The sequence below is a fragment of the Aricia agestis genome, chromosome 9 (assembly GCF_905147365.1).
Source record: "Aricia agestis chromosome 9, ilAriAges1.1, whole genome shotgun sequence".
NCBI classification, from domain to species: domain Eukaryota; kingdom Metazoa; phylum Arthropoda; class Insecta; order Lepidoptera; family Lycaenidae; genus Aricia; species Aricia agestis.
Genome location: NC_056414.1, coordinates 7182319 through 7202170, shown reverse-complemented (window position 1 = coordinate 7202170; position 19852 = coordinate 7182319). Strand labels below are relative to the sequence as shown.

The following is a 19852-nucleotide window of genomic DNA, read 5'->3' as shown; positions in this document are numbered from 1 at the left end:
TTTTTACTGTGTTCAGTGTCAGCAAATTATGCGATAGCCAGTTGGCCACTTTCATCATTCCATGCTCAGCATTTTGTCTTAAGATGGTCCAATTTTTTCCAGAAAATACGATAGCCGTATCATCAGCATAGGCTATGATATTAGCATTCTTTATATTTAATTTACATAGGTCGTTTATATAGATGAGGAATAAACATTATTCCTCATCTAGCACACTTCCCTGAGGGACCCCATATGTGACATTACTGTCCTCACTGATATGCTGGCAAATTTTAACCCTCTGCATTCTTCCAGATAAATATGATATTTCATAATATCATTTAACATGTAACAGGGGGTAACACTTACAACTAACAGACTGCAGACGCTGCTACATTACACTGTTGCAAATAATGATAATAATAAGAGCTCCCACACCGGTTTTGGTGACAGTGGCCCGTTTCATTGAAACCAGGCCAGCTATGCAGGAGTAATTTTATAGTGCCCAAGTGTGTGCGTAGTACACAAGAGCACTCTCTATTCCTTTACTCTCATAACCTAGTGGGATGGAAGACCGACACGACCGGCGAGAGATCACCACGGCGACCACGGAGGCGTGTGTACTATTGCAAAGTCAACTATAGAGGTAGCTCAAATTCTCATTAAACCATTAAAGCCTAGCTGTGACTAAGGATATGAGACCCTCATCATGATGCCCTAGATCTTCCCTTCCTTTAAATTGTTCATAGTTATGGCTATGCTGAATAACTGAATACCTTCCCCGGACCGCAGGGCGTGCCGGGCAGCGCGGGGCCGGCGTAGTAGTGTCCGGGTCGGTGCGGGGAGCGACACGCGAGCTGCGCGCACTGACCCCCGCCCGTCGGCGCCGCGTCGCGGTCCCGCAGTAACACCTGGAATTTGACGTTATTGTTTTTGAATCTAGTATTAAAAGTAGGCATATTTCTTTCATATAAAGTTTTGAAAGAAGCTAGAAATTTTACAAGCGTCTAATTCCTCTTATGATATTGTATTGTACCAAGAAAAGATTCTTCAAAATCAAAGTTTGTATGCTAGAAATACTGTAAACTGATTAAGGAGTGAAGCCGAAGGAAAATTTTAAAATAATTAAAAAGAAAATATACTAAAAATCCTAACTATTGTGGTCGTAGACCAACTTCGTAGAGCTCAGCTATGATTTCGTAGCGGTGCTACGACGTAGCAAGGTGAGATCCTATTCGTAGAACAATCGACTTTTATTATTTTCACGTTGACTTTTCGTTACTTCCGGCGTAAGTCATAGGGTCTACTATATATTCGAATAAAGAATACAGTAACTTATTAGTGAGAATGACAATATAACAATGATTTAATATATGTAAAACGACAACACCCAAGAGACATGAATAAAAATGGAAATTAATGATTAGTGCACACAGTATGTAACAGAAAGCGCAAAAGATGCTACTGGCATCCTTAGTACGACTATGGCTGTTTACACACGGCGCCGTAGCGGCAGCGGCACCGCCAGCGCGGCGGTGCCGCTCCATTACTCGTCCTTGTATTTCTATGGGCCCTTACATACGGTGCCGCAGCGGCAGCGGCACGATATCGTCGCGTCGCCGCCGCGGCGGTTCCGTGTGTAAGGGCCCATATAAAATACAAAGAAGAGTATTGGAGCAGCGCGTGTGTAAACACGCTTATAAAGGAGTGTCATTGTGAAAGGCTACGCCTAGTATAAGTAACACTATTTTTGTGGGAGACTGGTGCCTGTCTCCCACAAAAATAGTGCAAACTTTGTAGAGTGTAAAACATTTTTTACCTGTGATGAGATTTTTTTTATTATTCTCGCTGACGAGTCAGTAGTCATAGGTGTAGCGAACGTACCTCGCACTGTTTCTTGGCTCCCCACAGCTGTCCGGGCGCGTCGTGGTACCGCTCGTGGGCCAACTCGCTCGGTGCGGCCTCGTCGTCGCCGTCGAACAGGCATGTCGCCCATCTGGAAGATAAACGATAAAAATACAGGGTGTAACAAAATTAAGTGATGATACTTTACGGTATTTATATATGAATGGCCGTAGCTAGAGAGGGGCATTGTGGGGCAATGCCCTACCTTAAAATCACAATCCTTACAATACCTTAACAATACCAAAAACGAAGATAAATTTTTGTTATTAAAATTGTTTGTTCATAGTTTGAGATAAATAAATGTAGTAATGGGATGGCAATAGGTACTTAACTAAACTTTCGGAACATACCACAGTTTGTGACATTCATTTCATATTATAATAATTTTTATTCCTATTCCTGTAACGCTGCCCTACCTCAGATTTGACTCTAGGTCAGGTACAGCCCTGTGTGTATCGGTATATCAACTTCGCTGTGAAAGTATCAGTGCTAAAAGAGTTTTTTTTTACTTTTCTATGAGAAAATTCATGACAGTCGGGCGCTTGCCCATGCAAATTAAAAAAAAATGCTCTTTCAGCGCCCCTACTTTCACATTGAAGTCTATGTATAAGAGACACATACAACCCCTAAAGTATTTTCAATTAATTTTGTTACACCTTATAAATAGTCGAATGGGATTTTGGGGCGAGGTGACTGCACAAACTCGTGCCGATCACTATAAGCCACATGAAACCTTACGTCTAGGTCTAACTACAATAATTATTCGGCGGAGCGCCACGACACGAGTTTCGCTATCGCGTTATGTTTGGCTTATCATGTCATCACGTCGTGGCTAAATGTCATAAAAAATATTTAGCCACGACGTGCAAAGACTTCTATTTAAACTAAATAGAATTCTTTGGCGACGTGTCGAGTTACTGTGCTGCACGATTTTGAAAACGTGGTGATACTGGATATGTGTTATTTTCTAAATACGTTTTTAAAATGATACATATTCTTAATATGTAATTTTTATAGCCCTCTTATGTTATTAGTCTGAACTTTATTCCATAAAAAAATATTATAGCTAACCAATTTTGATTAAAGTGGTCATAAAGTGTGTTAATAAATTTTATTGGCACTAAAAGTTCTTCCATTATTAAATTTCTTTTGCATATAATTGATTAATATTTAAATATAATATTTAATCTTTTCTTTTTCAATAATAATACATTATTGTTATTCAAACGACGTGCGAATCATTGCAAAGAAATAGCCTGCTAAATTTAATCACTTAGCGTAAAGAAATACGTTGAATTATTTATAAATACAATGTAATACAGCATTATACAAGATGAAATTCTTCTTATAAGGGTCGGAAGACTCGGGGCATAAAAATAATGTTTGTTTAAGGATGTATATAAGGTCAAATTCCGTACTACATCCAATTAAATTATGAAAGTCCTAAATATGTAAAAAATTGGACACCCAGACACTTATTATTAATTATAATGATTTTTTATAATAGATTTATAAAGAACTATTCGATATTTAATTATTATTGAATAAAATTTTGTTGTAATTTGACTACTGCAAATGGCGGCCAAGAAAGCTCGGCAAAGCTTTAAATGCAGGTGGCGACAAAAGGAACTAACGCTGGCACATACAAAAACGACATATTTGACAGTTTTTCTTTACCAGCAGCGCCCCCGCCCAAGTTCATATAAAGTCTTATCGCACCCCGAAGGATAATTTTCATAAATTTCAATTTGAAATATTTCCTCAGAAGTGAACCCACTTTTTTTTGGGCTTAAAAAATCGCAAATCGTACAAAGAAAATTTCTTAATTAATTAATAAGCAGTTTTTTAGCTGTTTATCTTTGATACAAAGTTCCCGATTCTGATGAATTCTCAAAAATTGTAATCCGGCAAACATTACGTAGGATAAATGGAAATTTTAAAATGAATTATTTCACGTAACTTGTCGGTAAGGTATTCATTTTTTTGGTATCAATTTAGGTCAGAATCTTTGAATTTACAAATGTTATATACATCTCTTTTTCTAAACTGGCATTAAAGACGTATTCAATAATAAATAATAATAATCGACTAATGTACCCCACCAAACCTTATTCTAAAATAGTACTCAAATTAACAAGAATGAGATACTGCAAAATGCTCCACTTACAAAAAAATTACCGCAACGCCTACATACAAAAAAGTTGAGTTGAGTTTAAATATTTTATGGAGTCCCAACTCCCAGCTCTTAGTGCATGGTTTTTGAAACTTGTTGGATCAAATAGTCTTCCAATGTTATATTATTCTACGCTATTTATAACAATAATATAAATAATAAGCCTACAACTTACTGCAAATCAGCAACAACCCTGGCGCTGCAGGGCGACCACGTGGCCTCGCCGTGTGTACCGCGCGACGGCGACATGATGTACCCATCACGAGCACACGAGTTGCCGGAACCGTCGTGGTGCATGCCCAGGCTGGAGGATATTGTGGAAACATGAGGAACTAGCAAGGCGATTCATGATTCCCGTTCGACACAGATTCGGAAACTTTACCGTGCTGTCATTGGTCAATGCCTAGGGCGGCGAGCGTTTATTGAATGTCACGCGGTGAAGTTTCCAAATCCGAGTCCAATTACGCATTGTGAATCCCCAGATGTTACTTTATTGTATCAGGGCCTTATCACACCAGCGAACAAAAAAGTTGCGCGGCGCCTTAATGTCTAGGTAGCGCTGTTCGCCGCGGTCAAACCGCCTAGAACCTAGATGATCCAGTTTCCGCCACCCGCTAATCGCCAGCGTGGTAAGCCAGTAAAGAAGATTTATACGAGTTATACCATTTAAAAGTTGTACTTTACAGACCCTCTCCTGTCTGTAGTATTATTTCTCACAATATTGATCTGATGATGGAGCTGAAAGGTGGTCATAGGAACTGCGTAATTAAACCACATAACCTTATCGAGTTTGGGCTCGTTTGATTCGTGTTGATGAGTGTTTTTAACACTTCATTTTTTTTACTTAATACAAAAACATTTTAATAAATTTCAATTTAGGGCAGGAGCATAGTAGGATGTAAGGGTTAACCAACTTGTGTCCAATCTCGTGCGCCAGGATGTACACGGAAGTAAACCCAGCGGAAGGATATGGGCGATTGTGGCGGTCCGTCGTCCCGAACTCGGAGACAACGCACGCGTGCGCCGGCAGACACACGCCGCCCACCGGTGCCAGGCCCATCGTCACCGTGTTTATAGACCCACCCTCGTCGGAGTAGAAGTCTAGCCTGAAATAGCATAAGAATAAGGGTCAGTTTATTGTGATGTAGAGTGAGATATCGCGACTCACGAGTATTTCGTCACCATAAGGATTGAAACTTGACGATGGGGTTATATGTAAATCGCATCCCCCGTCACGTTGTAATGTAAATCCATTTGCTGGCGCAAATGACGATTCAATTTCCAAATTCGTTTTTCGTATTCAGAAATCCGAATACATGGAATCATTAGAAAATTACACTTTCGCTTTTTTCCGAACGGAACGAATCCCGCTCGAACTGTACGAACTCTCGAAACTCGAAATGTACGTCATTTCGAGTGCAAGCCGGCGGATTCGCGGGTCAAGAAAAATGAACGTTTGCTCTAGTCTCACGGAATTCCAACGTGTGTATGCGGCCACAGATTGTTGCGCAATTTAGCCAATGGAACATCCCCAAGTTAAGGTTGTAACTTGAGGGTATCAATCTGTGAAGGAGTCTCGAAAACGTGCTTCAGCCTATATTGGCTAGTGGTTGCCAAAAAAATCCGTATCGATCCGTATCTGCGGATCTACATTTTTAATGATCCGGCACATCACTAATATTGGCCAAGCTTTGGACTATATCCGTATACTAACACACACTGCCTCCGTAAAACAATTTAAACCATATAAAATAATATACCCAGAAAGCAGCAGCGCCATATCCCAATGTTGAGGATCATCATCATCCTCCACATTCAAGTCTCGCTGGTACGCGCAGAAGGAGTCGAGAAGGCGGCCGCGCTCCGCGTGCGCCGGCAGCGCACTGGGTTGAGACCGGAGGAGCGTCAGCCGCACTAGGGATAGTTGGATCGCCGTGCCCAGGGAGGAGTGGTGGTATAGCGCTTGCACCTGGAATTATTGAAAAACATTTAGATTCTAGGATGAGGAGGCAGGTATTATGTGTAGAATAATTAGGCCCCCAGTTATGTGCTTACGAGTTACGTCTTTAAGATTAAGTATGTGTAAAAGTTTTGTATTGAAAACCTAAGCTTTGACCTGAATTTTACATTCTTAAAGTAAGGACATATTATGTAGCCAGGTGAACCGCGAAGGCCTAGACATATGTGGTCAAATTATAACTTACCCCATTTATATAAGCCAGCAGCATATCCCGCAGATCAGCTTCATTGTAGTTCATCAACGGATAGAATATTTTGTAGGCGGCTTCATCCAGGAATAGTGCTACCTCCACAGTGTAGGACTTAGGGGGAGGTCTGTTGGGCCAAGCTCTTGGATGTCGGACCCTATACCGTAAGGGCCTGTCATCATCATGAGGGGGAGTGGGAGGAGTAGCCCGACGGATGATGTGAGCCGTCCGTCCATCGTCTTCCGCGGCTCTGCCGGTACCAGACTTCAGTGGTTGCACTTCGTAGGCCGAGTTATTGGTGACAATCAGGCCGTGCTAGAAAAAGGTGTGAAAAACGTGCTAGAAAAGTGAATACTTTCACTACCTATTATTAAACAAAGTCGCTTTTTTCCCTCATCTCCCTTTGTTCCCTTTAATCTTTAAAACTACGCAACGGATTTTGATGCGGTTTTCTTTAACAGATAGAGTGATGTGAATGGACCTCATGCAGTATCTGTGAGAGTAGCGCAAATTTGGTTTAAGCGTTTTCAATCCGTAAATTTTGATATCAAAGACGCACATCCTTCTGGTCGCCTTGTTAGGGACTAAACTGATGCCATTTTTTAAAAAGTGGAGCAAGATCGGCATATTAGTAGTTACGATGTAGCTGAAGAACTGGGGATTGACCACAAAACGGTTTTGGCGCATTTGAAAAAAGCTGGGTACACAAAATAGCTCGTATTTGGGTGCCTCGTGAGCTCACTGAAAAAAACCTAATGAACTATGTACTCATTTGTGATTTTTTATTATGAAAATAGAATCATTTTTAAAAGCTTTTATTTAACTTGCTCTGTATGTATGTAAGTATGTATGTTCGGGTGAAATCTTGGAACTCAATTTTGGAGTAGATATATTTAACCGATCGAGCTGAAATTTTGCAGGCACGTTAAGTTTGGATGACAATACTAATTGGATGATATTGTATGTGACATCACTCGAAATCCAATATGGCCGACCATCCAAGATGACGAAATAGTTATTTTCTATGCAGTTCTCAATATGGATATTAAATGAAAGGGCTTCTTGAGAGTAACTCGAAAACGAATGTCATGTCATACTACATCCAATATGGCGGCCCATCCAAGATAGAGGTATAGTTATTTTAATGCACTTCTGCAATATGGGTATCAAATGAAAGGGCTCATTGAGAGTAACTTGAAAACGAATGTAATGTCATTCTACATCCAATATGGCATCTCATTCAAGGTACTCGTAGGAGGATATAGTTATTTTTAATGCACTTCTGCATTATGGGTATCAAATGTCATTCTACATCAGCGTTGCCAGATTTTTTTTGAGCCAAGTCGGGACTTTAGAACTTTTTGAGTGAAAAAGCGGGATTCTTTAGTCAAAAGCGTGACAAAGTAAAAAAAAGGTATAAAATCAAAAGTTTTTTTAATTTTTATCTTTTTATTTGCGTTAAAATAACGTTTAAGTCACAACAGATAGCTAAAGTAGCCAAAGAAAATCCACCCCTCTACCTCCCACACTCTTATCTTCATTACGCACCTTTCTTTCTCAGCACGTACGTTTGGGCTTTCCCCGAAAAGCGGGACTGAGCCTGTCCCGCGCGGGACATTTAATTTTGATGAAAAAATCGGGACGTCCCGCCAAAATCGGGACGTCTGGCAGCCCTGTTCTACATCCAATATGGTGGCTCATCTATGATAGGGGAATATAGTTATATTAGTTCGTGTCGTGTCGTGTCTTGTTACGTCAAGTCAAAACCAGTCGGGCATTAGAAAATGCCCGGTTGAATCCGGTAATTTTTGTTAAGTGATATTTAATTTTTAGTCGTAAAATTAAGTACGATTTTTTAAAGACTTAAATTAAGTTAATCAGATTTTAACAAATTCTTGAAACAAAACAAACTACAATCAAGCAGACTTAAGAAATCTAGTCAGAGATTTAACTAAAAAACAAAAAATAAATTATAAGCAAAAAACTTTTTGAAAAAAAGCTTTTATTTAAATACTTACTTTAAAAAGAAATAAAATAAATTTCCCCTTAAAAATTGTAACTACATATTATGTTATAACCTCAATATATTATACAATTTGCATTATTATAAAAGCTTGTCGCGAGACTTAACAATCTGTCAACATTTAATTACTTTAATAAAATAAAAAATATAATAACCCTCTTACTAGTTTATTATTAACAAATCACGCGACAAGCTTTTATAATAATGCAAATTGTATAATATATTGAGGTTATAACATAATAGTTAGAATTTTTAAGGGGAAATTTATTTTATTTCTTTTTAAAGTAAGTATTTAAATAAAAGCTTTTTTTCAAAAAGTTTTTTGCTTATAATTTATTATCACAAAACATAAACAGTTCCTGCGCGATAAAGTGACTTTGTCGTAACGAAGTTCGGGAAAAACTAGTTTCAAATGAAAAGAGCTTCATTTGATACTTCCACGTGAAGCATCTAGCAGCTAGCTAAATAACTCGATTTCCGCTGTTCTCAGTACTTGGCAACCCAGTTTAATCGATTTATTTGTCGTTGGGCTACCATCAAAGTGCTCTACATCGCTAGTCGCTACAAAGCGGTGAACCATGAACGTAGGTATATAGACTATGTTTATTTTGCATTAATATAAAATTCCGATCGAACTTTCTCTGATACCATGGATTATAAGAATGTGTGTTCGTTTATCTGTTATTTTACGCTTATACCGCTAAACCGAATTTGATATTTAGTATAAAATGCTCGAATTCTTGGGAAGGGATTTATACGTGGGAGAGCCATGCTTCGGCACGAATGGGCCGGCTCGACCGGAGAAATACCACGTTCTCACAGAAAACCGGCGTGAAACAGCGCTAGTGCTGTGTTTCGCCGAGTGAGTGAGTTTACCGGAGGCCCAATCCCCTACCCTATTCCCTTCCCTACCCTCCCCAATTCCCTTCCCATCCCTACCCTCCCCTATTACCCTATTCCCTCTTAAAAGGCCGGCAACGCACCTGCAGCTCTTCTGATGCTGCGAGTGTCCATGGGCGACGGAAGTTGCTTTCCATCAGGTGACCCGTTTGCTCGTTTGCCACCTTATTTCATTAAAAAAAAAAAAGAGAAATAGCGTATTTTTATCCCGAAAAGTGTAAGGTTTCGACTTTTTGGTTACAATCGATTTTATCACCTAGCTCTTTAAACAGTTTACTAATATTATAAATGCCCAAGTGTGTCTGTCTGTCTCTCTGTTACCTCTTTACGCCCAAACCGCTAAATCGATTTTGCTGAAATTTGATAAGGGGGTACTTTGAGTCCCGGGAATGGACATAGGCTACTTTTTATCTCGGAAAAATGTACGGTTCCCGCGCGATAAACTAATTTTGGCGCAACGGAGTCGTCATCTAGTAATTATTATAAAGCTTTTGTAGCTAGCTATAAAGCATCTTTATAGTCTCATGCTATTCTTGTTTATCAAGAGATTGACCAAGGATAGCAGGGGATTTTGGAAGAAAGATAAGAGCAGTAGGTAGGTAGAAAGATAAGACAGTCCACTGTACAAACAACACAAGGATTATTCTCATTAGTCATCTAGTTTAAAAGTAACTCACAAGCGCATGATCCCTGCACGCGCTGAACGCGGCGACCGCACCGGGGGACGTGTGTATGTAGTGGCAGGTCGCATCCACCGCCGACAACTTCCCCTCCTCCCCCGCGCCGGCGAACACGCGGAACGACCTCGACAACAGCCGCCTGTTCGGCACCAGCTGTAAATCAAACTTCCTGAAATAAATTAGTTTAGTGTCGTAATATTGAAAAGTTAAAATCCAAGGCAATCTATATTCTATCTATAGTAATACGCAATACTCTTAATGTGCAAACTGTTCACATAGGTCATAGTATATCGAATAACACCTACGTATAGACTCGTATAGACTAAAGATGAAGAAATAAGAAAGAAAATATCGTCGTGAGTCGCGACACGACATTTGTATGTATTTCTATGAATGTGTCGCTAGCTTCATGTCGCTAGCTGCGCAGGATATTTCATAGAAATACATAAAAAACAGGAGTGTCGCGACGACACGTCGTTTGCGGTTGCTTCATGTTGTCCGCTGCCAACCGGCACCTTTAAGCATCATACGGTTTACTCTCAATATATTATTTATAGGTCGCGTGTTTGTTACTTTATCACAAAAACTACTAAGCGAATTTTGTAGTAAGTAATTACTAATTATACTACAAAATTCGCTTAGTATTATATTACTCTGTTGACTGTAATATAATATTAAGCTACTTTGTATCCCAAACGTATGTAATATGTACGACTGCGACTGCGAGATATGGTAAATTTGAATAGGCTTAAATCCAGTTAAAAAGTAGAAATACCTTCCAAAAGCATCAAAGCTATACGGCAGGGGGACATCATTGGGCTGGTCCTCCCCGTCCGCCTGCGCCTCGCGAGGAAGTAAAGCTGGCAAGTACACCACCTGCACCTCGCTAGCACCACTTGACCACCAACCGCCAGTAGGTAGAATGTTCTGGAAGGTCAAAAGAAGAAGACAGTAAGGCAAACCTTCTAAGGGTTAATTCAGACCACAACGCGACGCGTAGAAGAAGTAGATACATTTCTAAATTTGTACTGAATTGACAGATTTCAATTGCGGACGTCTTGCAAATCTGTCAAATCCATACAAATTAAGAAATGCATCTACGCGTCGCGCTGCGATCTGAATCTACCCTAAAAAGTAAAATGATAGCTAATGCCTAATAGTGGCATTATATAAAGACAATGTAAGGTGATCTACCTCTGGATTCAAAACGCGTTTATAACTTTATATCACAAGACGACAAGATGATAGAAAGAAGAAATTTCAGCAACCCATCTTACCCCATCGTTCCAAAATTACATAGTTCCTACCACATACATAGTTCCTCTTGTATTGTAAAGAGATTGTAAACATGCGTATAGAAGTAATGTTCCTTTGAATAAAAACCAAAAAATTGTTAATTACAGTTAGATTTTTATAAAACGTGCCAAATCGACAACTTAACTCAGAAACACCTTGATACTTATTTCTAAGTTGAATTCTTTAATTAATATTAAGCCCGACCAGGCTGGAAAATTAACAATGACGACCTACTTCAAACACGAGGTCAGAGTCTGACAGACCCGGAATCCACAAAAACCGCTCCTGCTAATAGAATCAGTTTTTTGGCGAACATTAATCACATAAATAGTTTGTGCATGAGTCTCCCTTGAGAGCCGAGAAAATGGTATTGGTTATTTTGATATGTACGAATCCTATATTAATTAACATTGAAACCGATATTAATTTCCAAGATAAGCAAAAATATATTAGTCTTTTTGCTAATTATTACAATATCTATTGTTATCTCATAAATGTACCGTTAGTTGGTACTTAGTCCTAAGATTAACACATAATTAAGTATTCGTTGTTTTCTGCCTCTCAAGAAAATATCTTAGCTGGCCCGACAGAGTTGTCCTGTCTTAACGATGATTATTTAATTCAAATTGGTATAATTAATAAAAAAGTGTGTTTATTTTTCCTTGCCATCGTGCACTCATCCCAAACTATTAGATTGCTCTGCTGCCTGTTCTGTGTCTGCTGTAAGTCCTAAGATTGCTCTGCTGCAGCCTGCAACACTTTGGCCATGGCAATTTCTCGAAAGCTTGCCTTTCGAGAAATTGTGCGATGGCCCAAGTGTTGCAGCAGAGCAATCTAATAGTTTGGGATGGGTGCACGATGGCAAGGAAAAATAAACTTTTTTTATTAATTAATAATAAAATTATACCAATTTGAATTAAATAATCATCGTTAAGACAGGACAACGTCTGTCGGGTCAGCTAAGATATTTTCTTGAGAGGCAGAAAACAACGAATACTTAATTATGTGAAATACTCAAGGCTATGTAAAGTCTGAAGCTCACAAAGCGACAAACACGTTTATTTTGTTTACTGTTACAAATTAATTGCTTTCATGAATATTTTATTTAGGCCTCGACATTTTAATTAACTCAATTGAAGTGTATTATTGTCGTTAGCGGCAATATACTCACTTAATCATTTTTCACCGACTTCAAATAATGTTTTTGCTCTCGTTTTGTTTATGTCAATACAATATTATAATAAAATATTTTGTTTCGTAGCTCTATCTACAATTCTCTCAATCTATTACCCTCACAATGAAAATATTTAGATTTTTAATTATGGTCTAACTAAAAATACCCACAGCCGAATATAGAACCTCCTCCTTTTTTGGAAGTCAGTTTAAAATGAAAACAACCTATAAATAAAGACACGTATACCTCCTAAAATTAAAGCCGTTTTTAAAGAACATTTTAATTTTTAAATAAAATAATTGACTATGCCTTCTTCGTGTAGTTAGTGAAAACGTACGTCTTGGACGTGTCAATATCATAATATTAGCACATATTAGCGGCTGTGAGGGAAAGTAAAGCTATTTGTTTGAATATTATACCTACTCGTCTGATCAAGGCCAATACGACAAAAGTGAATCTTGAAACAAAAGAATAAAGTAACCAAATGAGTAATGACAATACTCAGTAGGTAAGTGATTAAAACCCTTATTATATTTCGATAATGGAATGAGTTTTCGTAAGTAATGACAAATGAAAACCCAGAAAAACATAATTTTATAATTCATGTTACCCACCACAGAAATAAGTGGAATAAAAACTTCTTTCGTTATCTTCAAAAACAAGTCTGATATACGTCATGAAATAAATAATCTTAATTGTATACTTTGTTAATATGGACTGCTTAGTGCTTACTTCTATCTAAGGAAAGGATTAAGTATAATCCTAATTATTAGAAAGTACTAAAGCTGTACGTACTGCTCCTTAGATGTCTTGTCGCGAGACTTTATTCGTAGGATTAAAAATATTGGACGTAAATATGCCCCGTTCATTAATACCAATGTTTTTATGTAGTTGTATTCCTCGTAATAAGTAACCATTCTAGAGCTAAAAGTCACATTATAACCCATCTTCCTTTCTTCTTCGAATCCGTTTGTTTGTCTGTTTGTCAGTCTGTTCATCTGTCTGTGTGTCTGCTACCTCTTCACGCCTAAACCACTGAACCGATTTTGCTGTTTGATATGGAGATACTTTGAGTCCCGAAAAAGGACATAGGATATGGTTTATTCCGGAAAAATGTACGGTTCGCGATAAATGAATTTTGGTGAAACGAATCGGGGGTCGTCTAGTACTAACTACTAAATATAAGCCAAAAAACGGGAATCTTTGTATCTCAGAAATAATACACGACTACGTGTATGGGGAATAAAATTATCGATCTTGCGAAGGCTTTACGCAGCTCTTATGGCGTCACTCAGTGACGTCATTACTTGTGCTTCCCTTTGTTTTAGCACTGAACCTTCGACCTATTTTATGAAAATGTCACTCTCACGTATTCTAGCGATCAACGAAGGTATCTATGGATAAAAGTAGAGTTTTGATTTTACTATTAAATAGCAGCACTTTACATCCATATAGTATTAATTATAATCAGTTTAAAAGTCCAATGCATTAAAAACGGTAGTTTTTTCATTTGCTGTACTTTTCAACGATGTAGAATAATTTCTTCCAAAGCCCAATACATTGAATTAGTAGAAGTATGAATGAATGTTTCAGAGGACAATAACGCTTGTGACTCATCGATTGAAAAACACCATTAACGTGACGTAAAGTATTGTGTAACATAGTACGTGATCCAGTGCACCATCGACAACAAAACATCAAATTATGTAATATAATCGTCTAAATTAAATCGCATTTTTGCGCACCCAAAAAATAGGTGAGGAGAAAGTGATCTTATTATGTAACCTTTGGAATTGTGCTCCATAACGGTTACGTACTGTGATGTGCTTGAGCAGGTAAGCCGAGGAAATTAGGCTTTTGTTACGGCTTTTAAAAATGAAGGGCTCTGATAGACATAATCTAACTTTTCTTCTGTAAAGCTGATCGCACGCACCGCATAGTATCTACACCAGCCCTTCCCAAAGTGGGCGATACCGCCTTGTGGGCGCTGAAGGTCTAAGGGGGGCGGTGAGGAACCCAGAAAAAATGGGGGCGTTGTGTAGACGCTGGGGGGGGGGATTTATAATTTCATTTCCTCTGAATGCATTTTATATTGAAACAATGGGGAGCGTTACGACATAATTTATTTTCAAAATGGGCAGTAGACAAAATAAGTTTGGGAACCCCTGATCTACACGAAAGCGCTGCATTTCGTGTACTATGCGTAGCGGACGAATGTGCGAGGTTTCATCACACGACACATCACATCATTTCATACAACGAATTCTAAAATGTGGCGCGTTCAGCGCCTGCCTGCTGATAAACGTGCTGATCGCACATTATTTTAATCTACGCCTATCCTATCGCCTACCGCCTTAAATCTACAATGTTACGATTTTATACATATCGATTTCTCTACGACGCGCGACGGCTGCATATGTTTGGAAAAACAGCTATCTATGTCTTATTCCTTGGGACTCGCATGTCTTCGAGTTGTTTAAGTTTTTTCTTTCTTTGAACTCCTTGTTTACTAGGAGTCAAAAGGACATTGACTATTGACGTATTGACTATTGTATTCTTATGAAATTAATTATATTATCTTAAAGATTATAAAGGATACAACATTCAGCGAAATAAGTTAGCCATATTTGTACAACTAGATTCCTATAGACAGTTCCAGAATTTTATTGAACGCGATTTTTGTTTTATCTAACGGGAACGGAATGCTCATCGTCTGGATGTCTGAATCGGAGACAGTCTGGCTGATCGACAAACGATCGAGCGATAAAATTATCTACGAGAGCTTGTCGTAATAAAAACATAAGTGGCTAGATTCTAGAATAGAAGAACTATAGTCTCTAAACTCTTGAGACTATAATTATTCTATTCTAGAGTATAGACTCTAGACCAGCCTTTCCCAAAGTGGGCGATAACACCCACTTGTGGGCGCTGAAGGTTTAAAGGGGGGCGGTGTGGGACCCAGAAATAAAATGGGGGTGTTGTGTAGAGGCTTGGGGGGTGATTTATTTCATCTGGATGCATTTTAAATTGAAACAAGGGGGGCGCTAAAACATAATCTTTTCTCAAAGTGGGTAGTAGACAAAATAAGTTTGGAAACCTGTGCTCTAGACTCTAGAGCAGAGGTTCCCAAACTAATTTTGTCTACTGCCCACTTTCAGAAAAAATTGCTTAAATTTAAAATGCATCCAGATGAAATAAATCACCCCCAAGCCTTTTTTTCTACCCCTTTTTTTCTGGGTCCCACACCGCCCCCTTTAGACCTTCAGCGCCCACAAGGGGGCGTTATCGCCCTCTTTGGGAAAGGCTACTCTAGAGTGTGAAATTTAGATTCTAGAGTCTAATTTTTTTAAATAATTTTAAAGAATTAACTATTGGTGTTAATATATTGTGACCTTTACTAAACCTTATTAAGTTGTGGCAAAATTTTGATGTAGCACCTCACTGACCTCCATTATACAAGCTTGTATAATGGAGGTCAGTGCAGCACCTCCATCGTGGGTATCGCTGACACAACAAATTTTCAATTGTTATGCGACAGCCGGCAGCAGCTGCCGCTTGGGGATTGATGGGTTAGACATTAACTACCGCTAGACCGACTTATTACATATACCTAACTAATGTCTAACAGCTACTACGGGCAGCTACAATAAGCAATTTTGATTTTGAGGTCGCTTTTATAAAAATTCTTAAAGATACCAAACTTATGAGATTTTTTAGAAAAGTTCCATTCCTATGTAACATTACAACCAATTACGTATTTACTACTTTTTGTTGGTTCGTTGTTAAAATATCTACTTTAATGTAGGTTAAAATAGTTAAAATATTATGACTAAGTATTTTAACCTACATTAGATTTTCGTTGAAAGAAAACCTTCCAAATTAGTATGATCAATCTGACCTACATTAAGTTCCAGTAAAGAAATTCAAGGTGCGAAAGTAAACAAATACTTTCAAGAACATAAAAAATATCATAATTTTTAAAGGACAGTAAAAATTGTCGCCTGGTAAAAGTAACGATAAATATTTGTTACTTATGGCCGGTTTATGTTTTCCGAGTTTTTTTGCATAATTGTATTCCAGACTCCAGTACCCGTTTATATTACTCCAATAAAATATTAGATCACTGGATTGGAATAATGTAAACAGGCTAATAGCCTGTTTACATTATGGTTAGATAATAAGTATATAACGCATAAAAAGTTTGCACACAGAAAAATAAACATGAGTTTTTTAGTCTATGAATACTATCTAGTATCTGCTATATCTACTCACTACTACCTACGTACCTACTTATACCTGAGTAATACTGAGATATAATATAGAGCAGACGTAATTTTGCCACGATTAAACTACCATGGTCTTAACCAGACCAGTAGCTTAGACCCTTTCGAAAAAAAAAAGAGCAGACGTAGAGCTTTCGTCTAGACAAGCTACAAAATCTTGAAACTCCGCAATATATTTCAATAAATATCAGACTCTTATTGCCTACTAATACAGCACTTTGATATATAATATATCAAGGTGCTGTATTAGTAGGCAATAAGAGTCTGATATTTATGACGATATGACGTAGTATATGACAAATAATGTTATGAATGATGTTATGCATAATCCATAAGTACTATGCATTTTACAACCATAACGGACCACACTTTACTGTGATCAAACTTAGCACCCTTATTACTAAAACTACCCATTTAAGCAGTTAATGCCTGTTTTCACCAACGGTCTCCTAACGCTAAGTGTTCCCTAGCGATCATTGCGGGTCAAATGTCTCTTAAAACACACACATTTAAAAAAAAAGTAATGTTTTGCAAAAGTTCTTACGCCCTAAAGACGAACGTGACACACAAAAATTCGTGAAATCTTGAATGATATGTACCCTTAATGGCCGCTAGGGGACCACTTAGCGTTAGGAGGCGGTTGGTGAAAACAGCCATAAGTATATCAAATTCACTTTTATAGACAACGCGCAACGTTGCTGTCAAAACAGAATAATATAGTATTACTAGCGACCCGCCCCGGCGTCGCACGGATATAAAATACCTATATAACCACTGAAAAAATGATTGAAATTGATAGCCTATGATCCTTCACGTGGTCTACTTCTTATTTGTGCCAAATAACATAAAAATTGCTCCAGTAATTCGTGAGATAAGCCCTTTCAAATAATTTCCCCCGTTTTTTCCACATTCTCCTATTAGTCTTAGCGTGATAAAATATAGTCTTCCTCAATAAATTGGCTATCTAACACTGAAATAATTTTTCAAATCGGACCAGTAGTTCCTGAGATTAGCGCGTTCAAGTTAGCCCTTTCAAATATTTTTTCAAATAGCCGTTTTTTTCACATTTTCCTCTATTTCTTCGCTCCTATTAGACTTAGCGTGATAAAATATATATATATATACTTCCTCGATAAATGGGCTATCTAACACTGAAAGAATCATCAAAATCCGTTGCGTAGTTTTAAAGATTAAAGGGAACAAGGGACATGAGGGAAAAAAGCGACTTTGTTGTATAATATGTAAAGAAGAATATACCTATATCCTATATTGACTCTTCTAACGTATCAAATTAAGTCAACAACTGCAGTGCATGAGTTATCCGGAAGTATAGATATATTTTATTAGTATGAGAGTTACGATGGAAGCTTTGCTATCGAACTACGAGCTAAAGATATACCTATCCTGGCGGAATACTGGCTCAGTGCCATCAAAACTTAAGCACTTGTGCAATGCTGCATCTAGAATGTATATTGCGATATTTGACAAAGTATTATAATATACATGTACTATCAGAGAAGTTAATTCATAGGTAGATGGGGGACCTACGCAGTTTGATCGCGTTATGTCAAACCCAGCCGAAAGATCACAATTACTGCATTGAATTGACATGAACCGAACAAATGACATAGGTCTGTCAACTGCCTATGAATCAATTTCCTCAATGGTACGTCTATTACTAATTAAAAATGTACACAACATAATATAACTATACAAGGTTAGCTAATTTGAAAAGTCACATGACGGACAAAGGCTGCCAAATGATATTTACGTAAAGTACAACTGTGCAAAAACGTTGAATAGTTGTACTTTACGTAAATATTATTTTTATGAAGGGAGGGACATGATCTATAGTAGCAGCTCATAATAATAGTTTCATGGTTATTACAATCCTTATAAATGATAATTGCTTTGAGTATTTACTAAAGTTTCGGATAAAGCCACTTCAGTTTTGAATTGTGGGAAATCCCTTTTCATTTTTCATCGAACCGACCAAAAGCACTTGTAAGAGTCTCACTACAGCAGTACAAACACTAACGGTTTTTATACTGACATAATTTACTGTACAAAAGACAAGTTTCCAATATTTTTCCAAAAGCCAAGTTTCTCCGTTAGGACATGAATAACGCATGTCCTCTGGTGATGAGCTAAAGCAAACTTTCTCAGTACTCTTTGTTGTGAGTTATTTGCAATGTAAAAACTCATAATCCATCAGTGACATGTCAGAACAAATACAACAAAGTGTTATGGATCGACAAAGAATCACATTTGCCGCCGTGTTGTTTTTGTCATTTGTCATACCAGTGTTACCTAAAGAAAAGTTACCTGTAGGCTTTGATTGATTAACTATGCCTTTGAATATGCTTCTACAATTTTTAAGTATAATAATACATTATAATTAAACAACACATTTATGTGGAACTAATAAGTTTAAAGGCGTCTATCACGTAATAAAGGCTCTTTAAAAGTCCAAGCTGCCCGCGACTCTGTTCGCGTAAATTATTATGACCCCACAAAAATATTATTTATAATTTTACATACGGTATTTTGCTTTTTATTAAAAAAATCAAACAAGGAACTGAGAGGACACTTAATTTTTTTATCGAAAATCTTTAACGGACTTCGCCATGCTTTATGTCGTGCTTAAACTCAAAACTCAAAATTTTTTATTCAGAATATTTTTTTTCAAATATTCTCTGAACGTCGGAGCTACACAGATGCCTACCACCCTTTCGGGAACTAACCCGGCGAGAAGAACCGGCGTAAGAAACTCGCACGGGGCCATCTTTTTCTAAAAAGATGAAAAATTACAAAAAATATATTATAAAATAACAGTGTCATTGACATAAAAAACTCAAATAAAAATATCTCGGAACACTTTAAATTCAAATAACGAATAGAATCCGCCCGCCTACGCGGGAAACTCACCGGAAAACGCGCGGGGCTGGCCGCTCGTAGCGCGATCACAATCACAAGCACAAGCCACAACCGAGCCATGTTCGACGCGAGCGCCTACTCCGGAAGTGTCATGCAGGCTTTATCGCGTATCGACCCGCGCCTCTCCGCTACCGAACGACAATTGCAGGGCTGAGTACTCGCCACCTCTCGCGAGAGAAAGTGATGAAAGCGTGATTTTGGTGGTGTCGCCCACTCCGGGACCGTCTTCCGCTCATCATAACGATATCAGCCGTTTGACCCGGTCATGTACACGCACGCTGACTCACTAGACAAA

The 19852-nt window shown here is 38.1% G+C and overlaps 1 protein-coding gene across 1 annotated transcript in view; it reads right to left on the bottom strand.

Annotated features, from left to right (window-relative positions):
* Positions 1-19617, bottom strand: part of LOC121730687 (A disintegrin and metalloproteinase with thrombospondin motifs adt-2-like) — a 29543-nt gene extending 9926 nt beyond the window's left edge. Inside the window, exons 1-9 of the mRNA XM_042119827.1 lie at positions 19549-19617; positions 10643-10794; positions 9865-10036; positions 6262-6579; positions 5818-6026; positions 4972-5163; positions 4233-4361; positions 1864-1975; positions 756-890 (exon numbers count right to left, since the gene is read on the bottom strand). Of these exons, the coding sequence (XP_041975761.1) occupies positions 756-890; positions 1864-1975; positions 4233-4361; positions 4972-5163; positions 5818-6026; positions 6262-6579; positions 9865-10036; positions 10643-10794; positions 19549-19617 (1488 nt within the window). The remainder of the gene's footprint in view (positions 1-755; positions 891-1863; positions 1976-4232; positions 4362-4971; positions 5164-5817; positions 6027-6261; positions 6580-9864; positions 10037-10642; positions 10795-19548) is intronic.
* Positions 19618-19852: the final 235 nt, after the last annotated feature.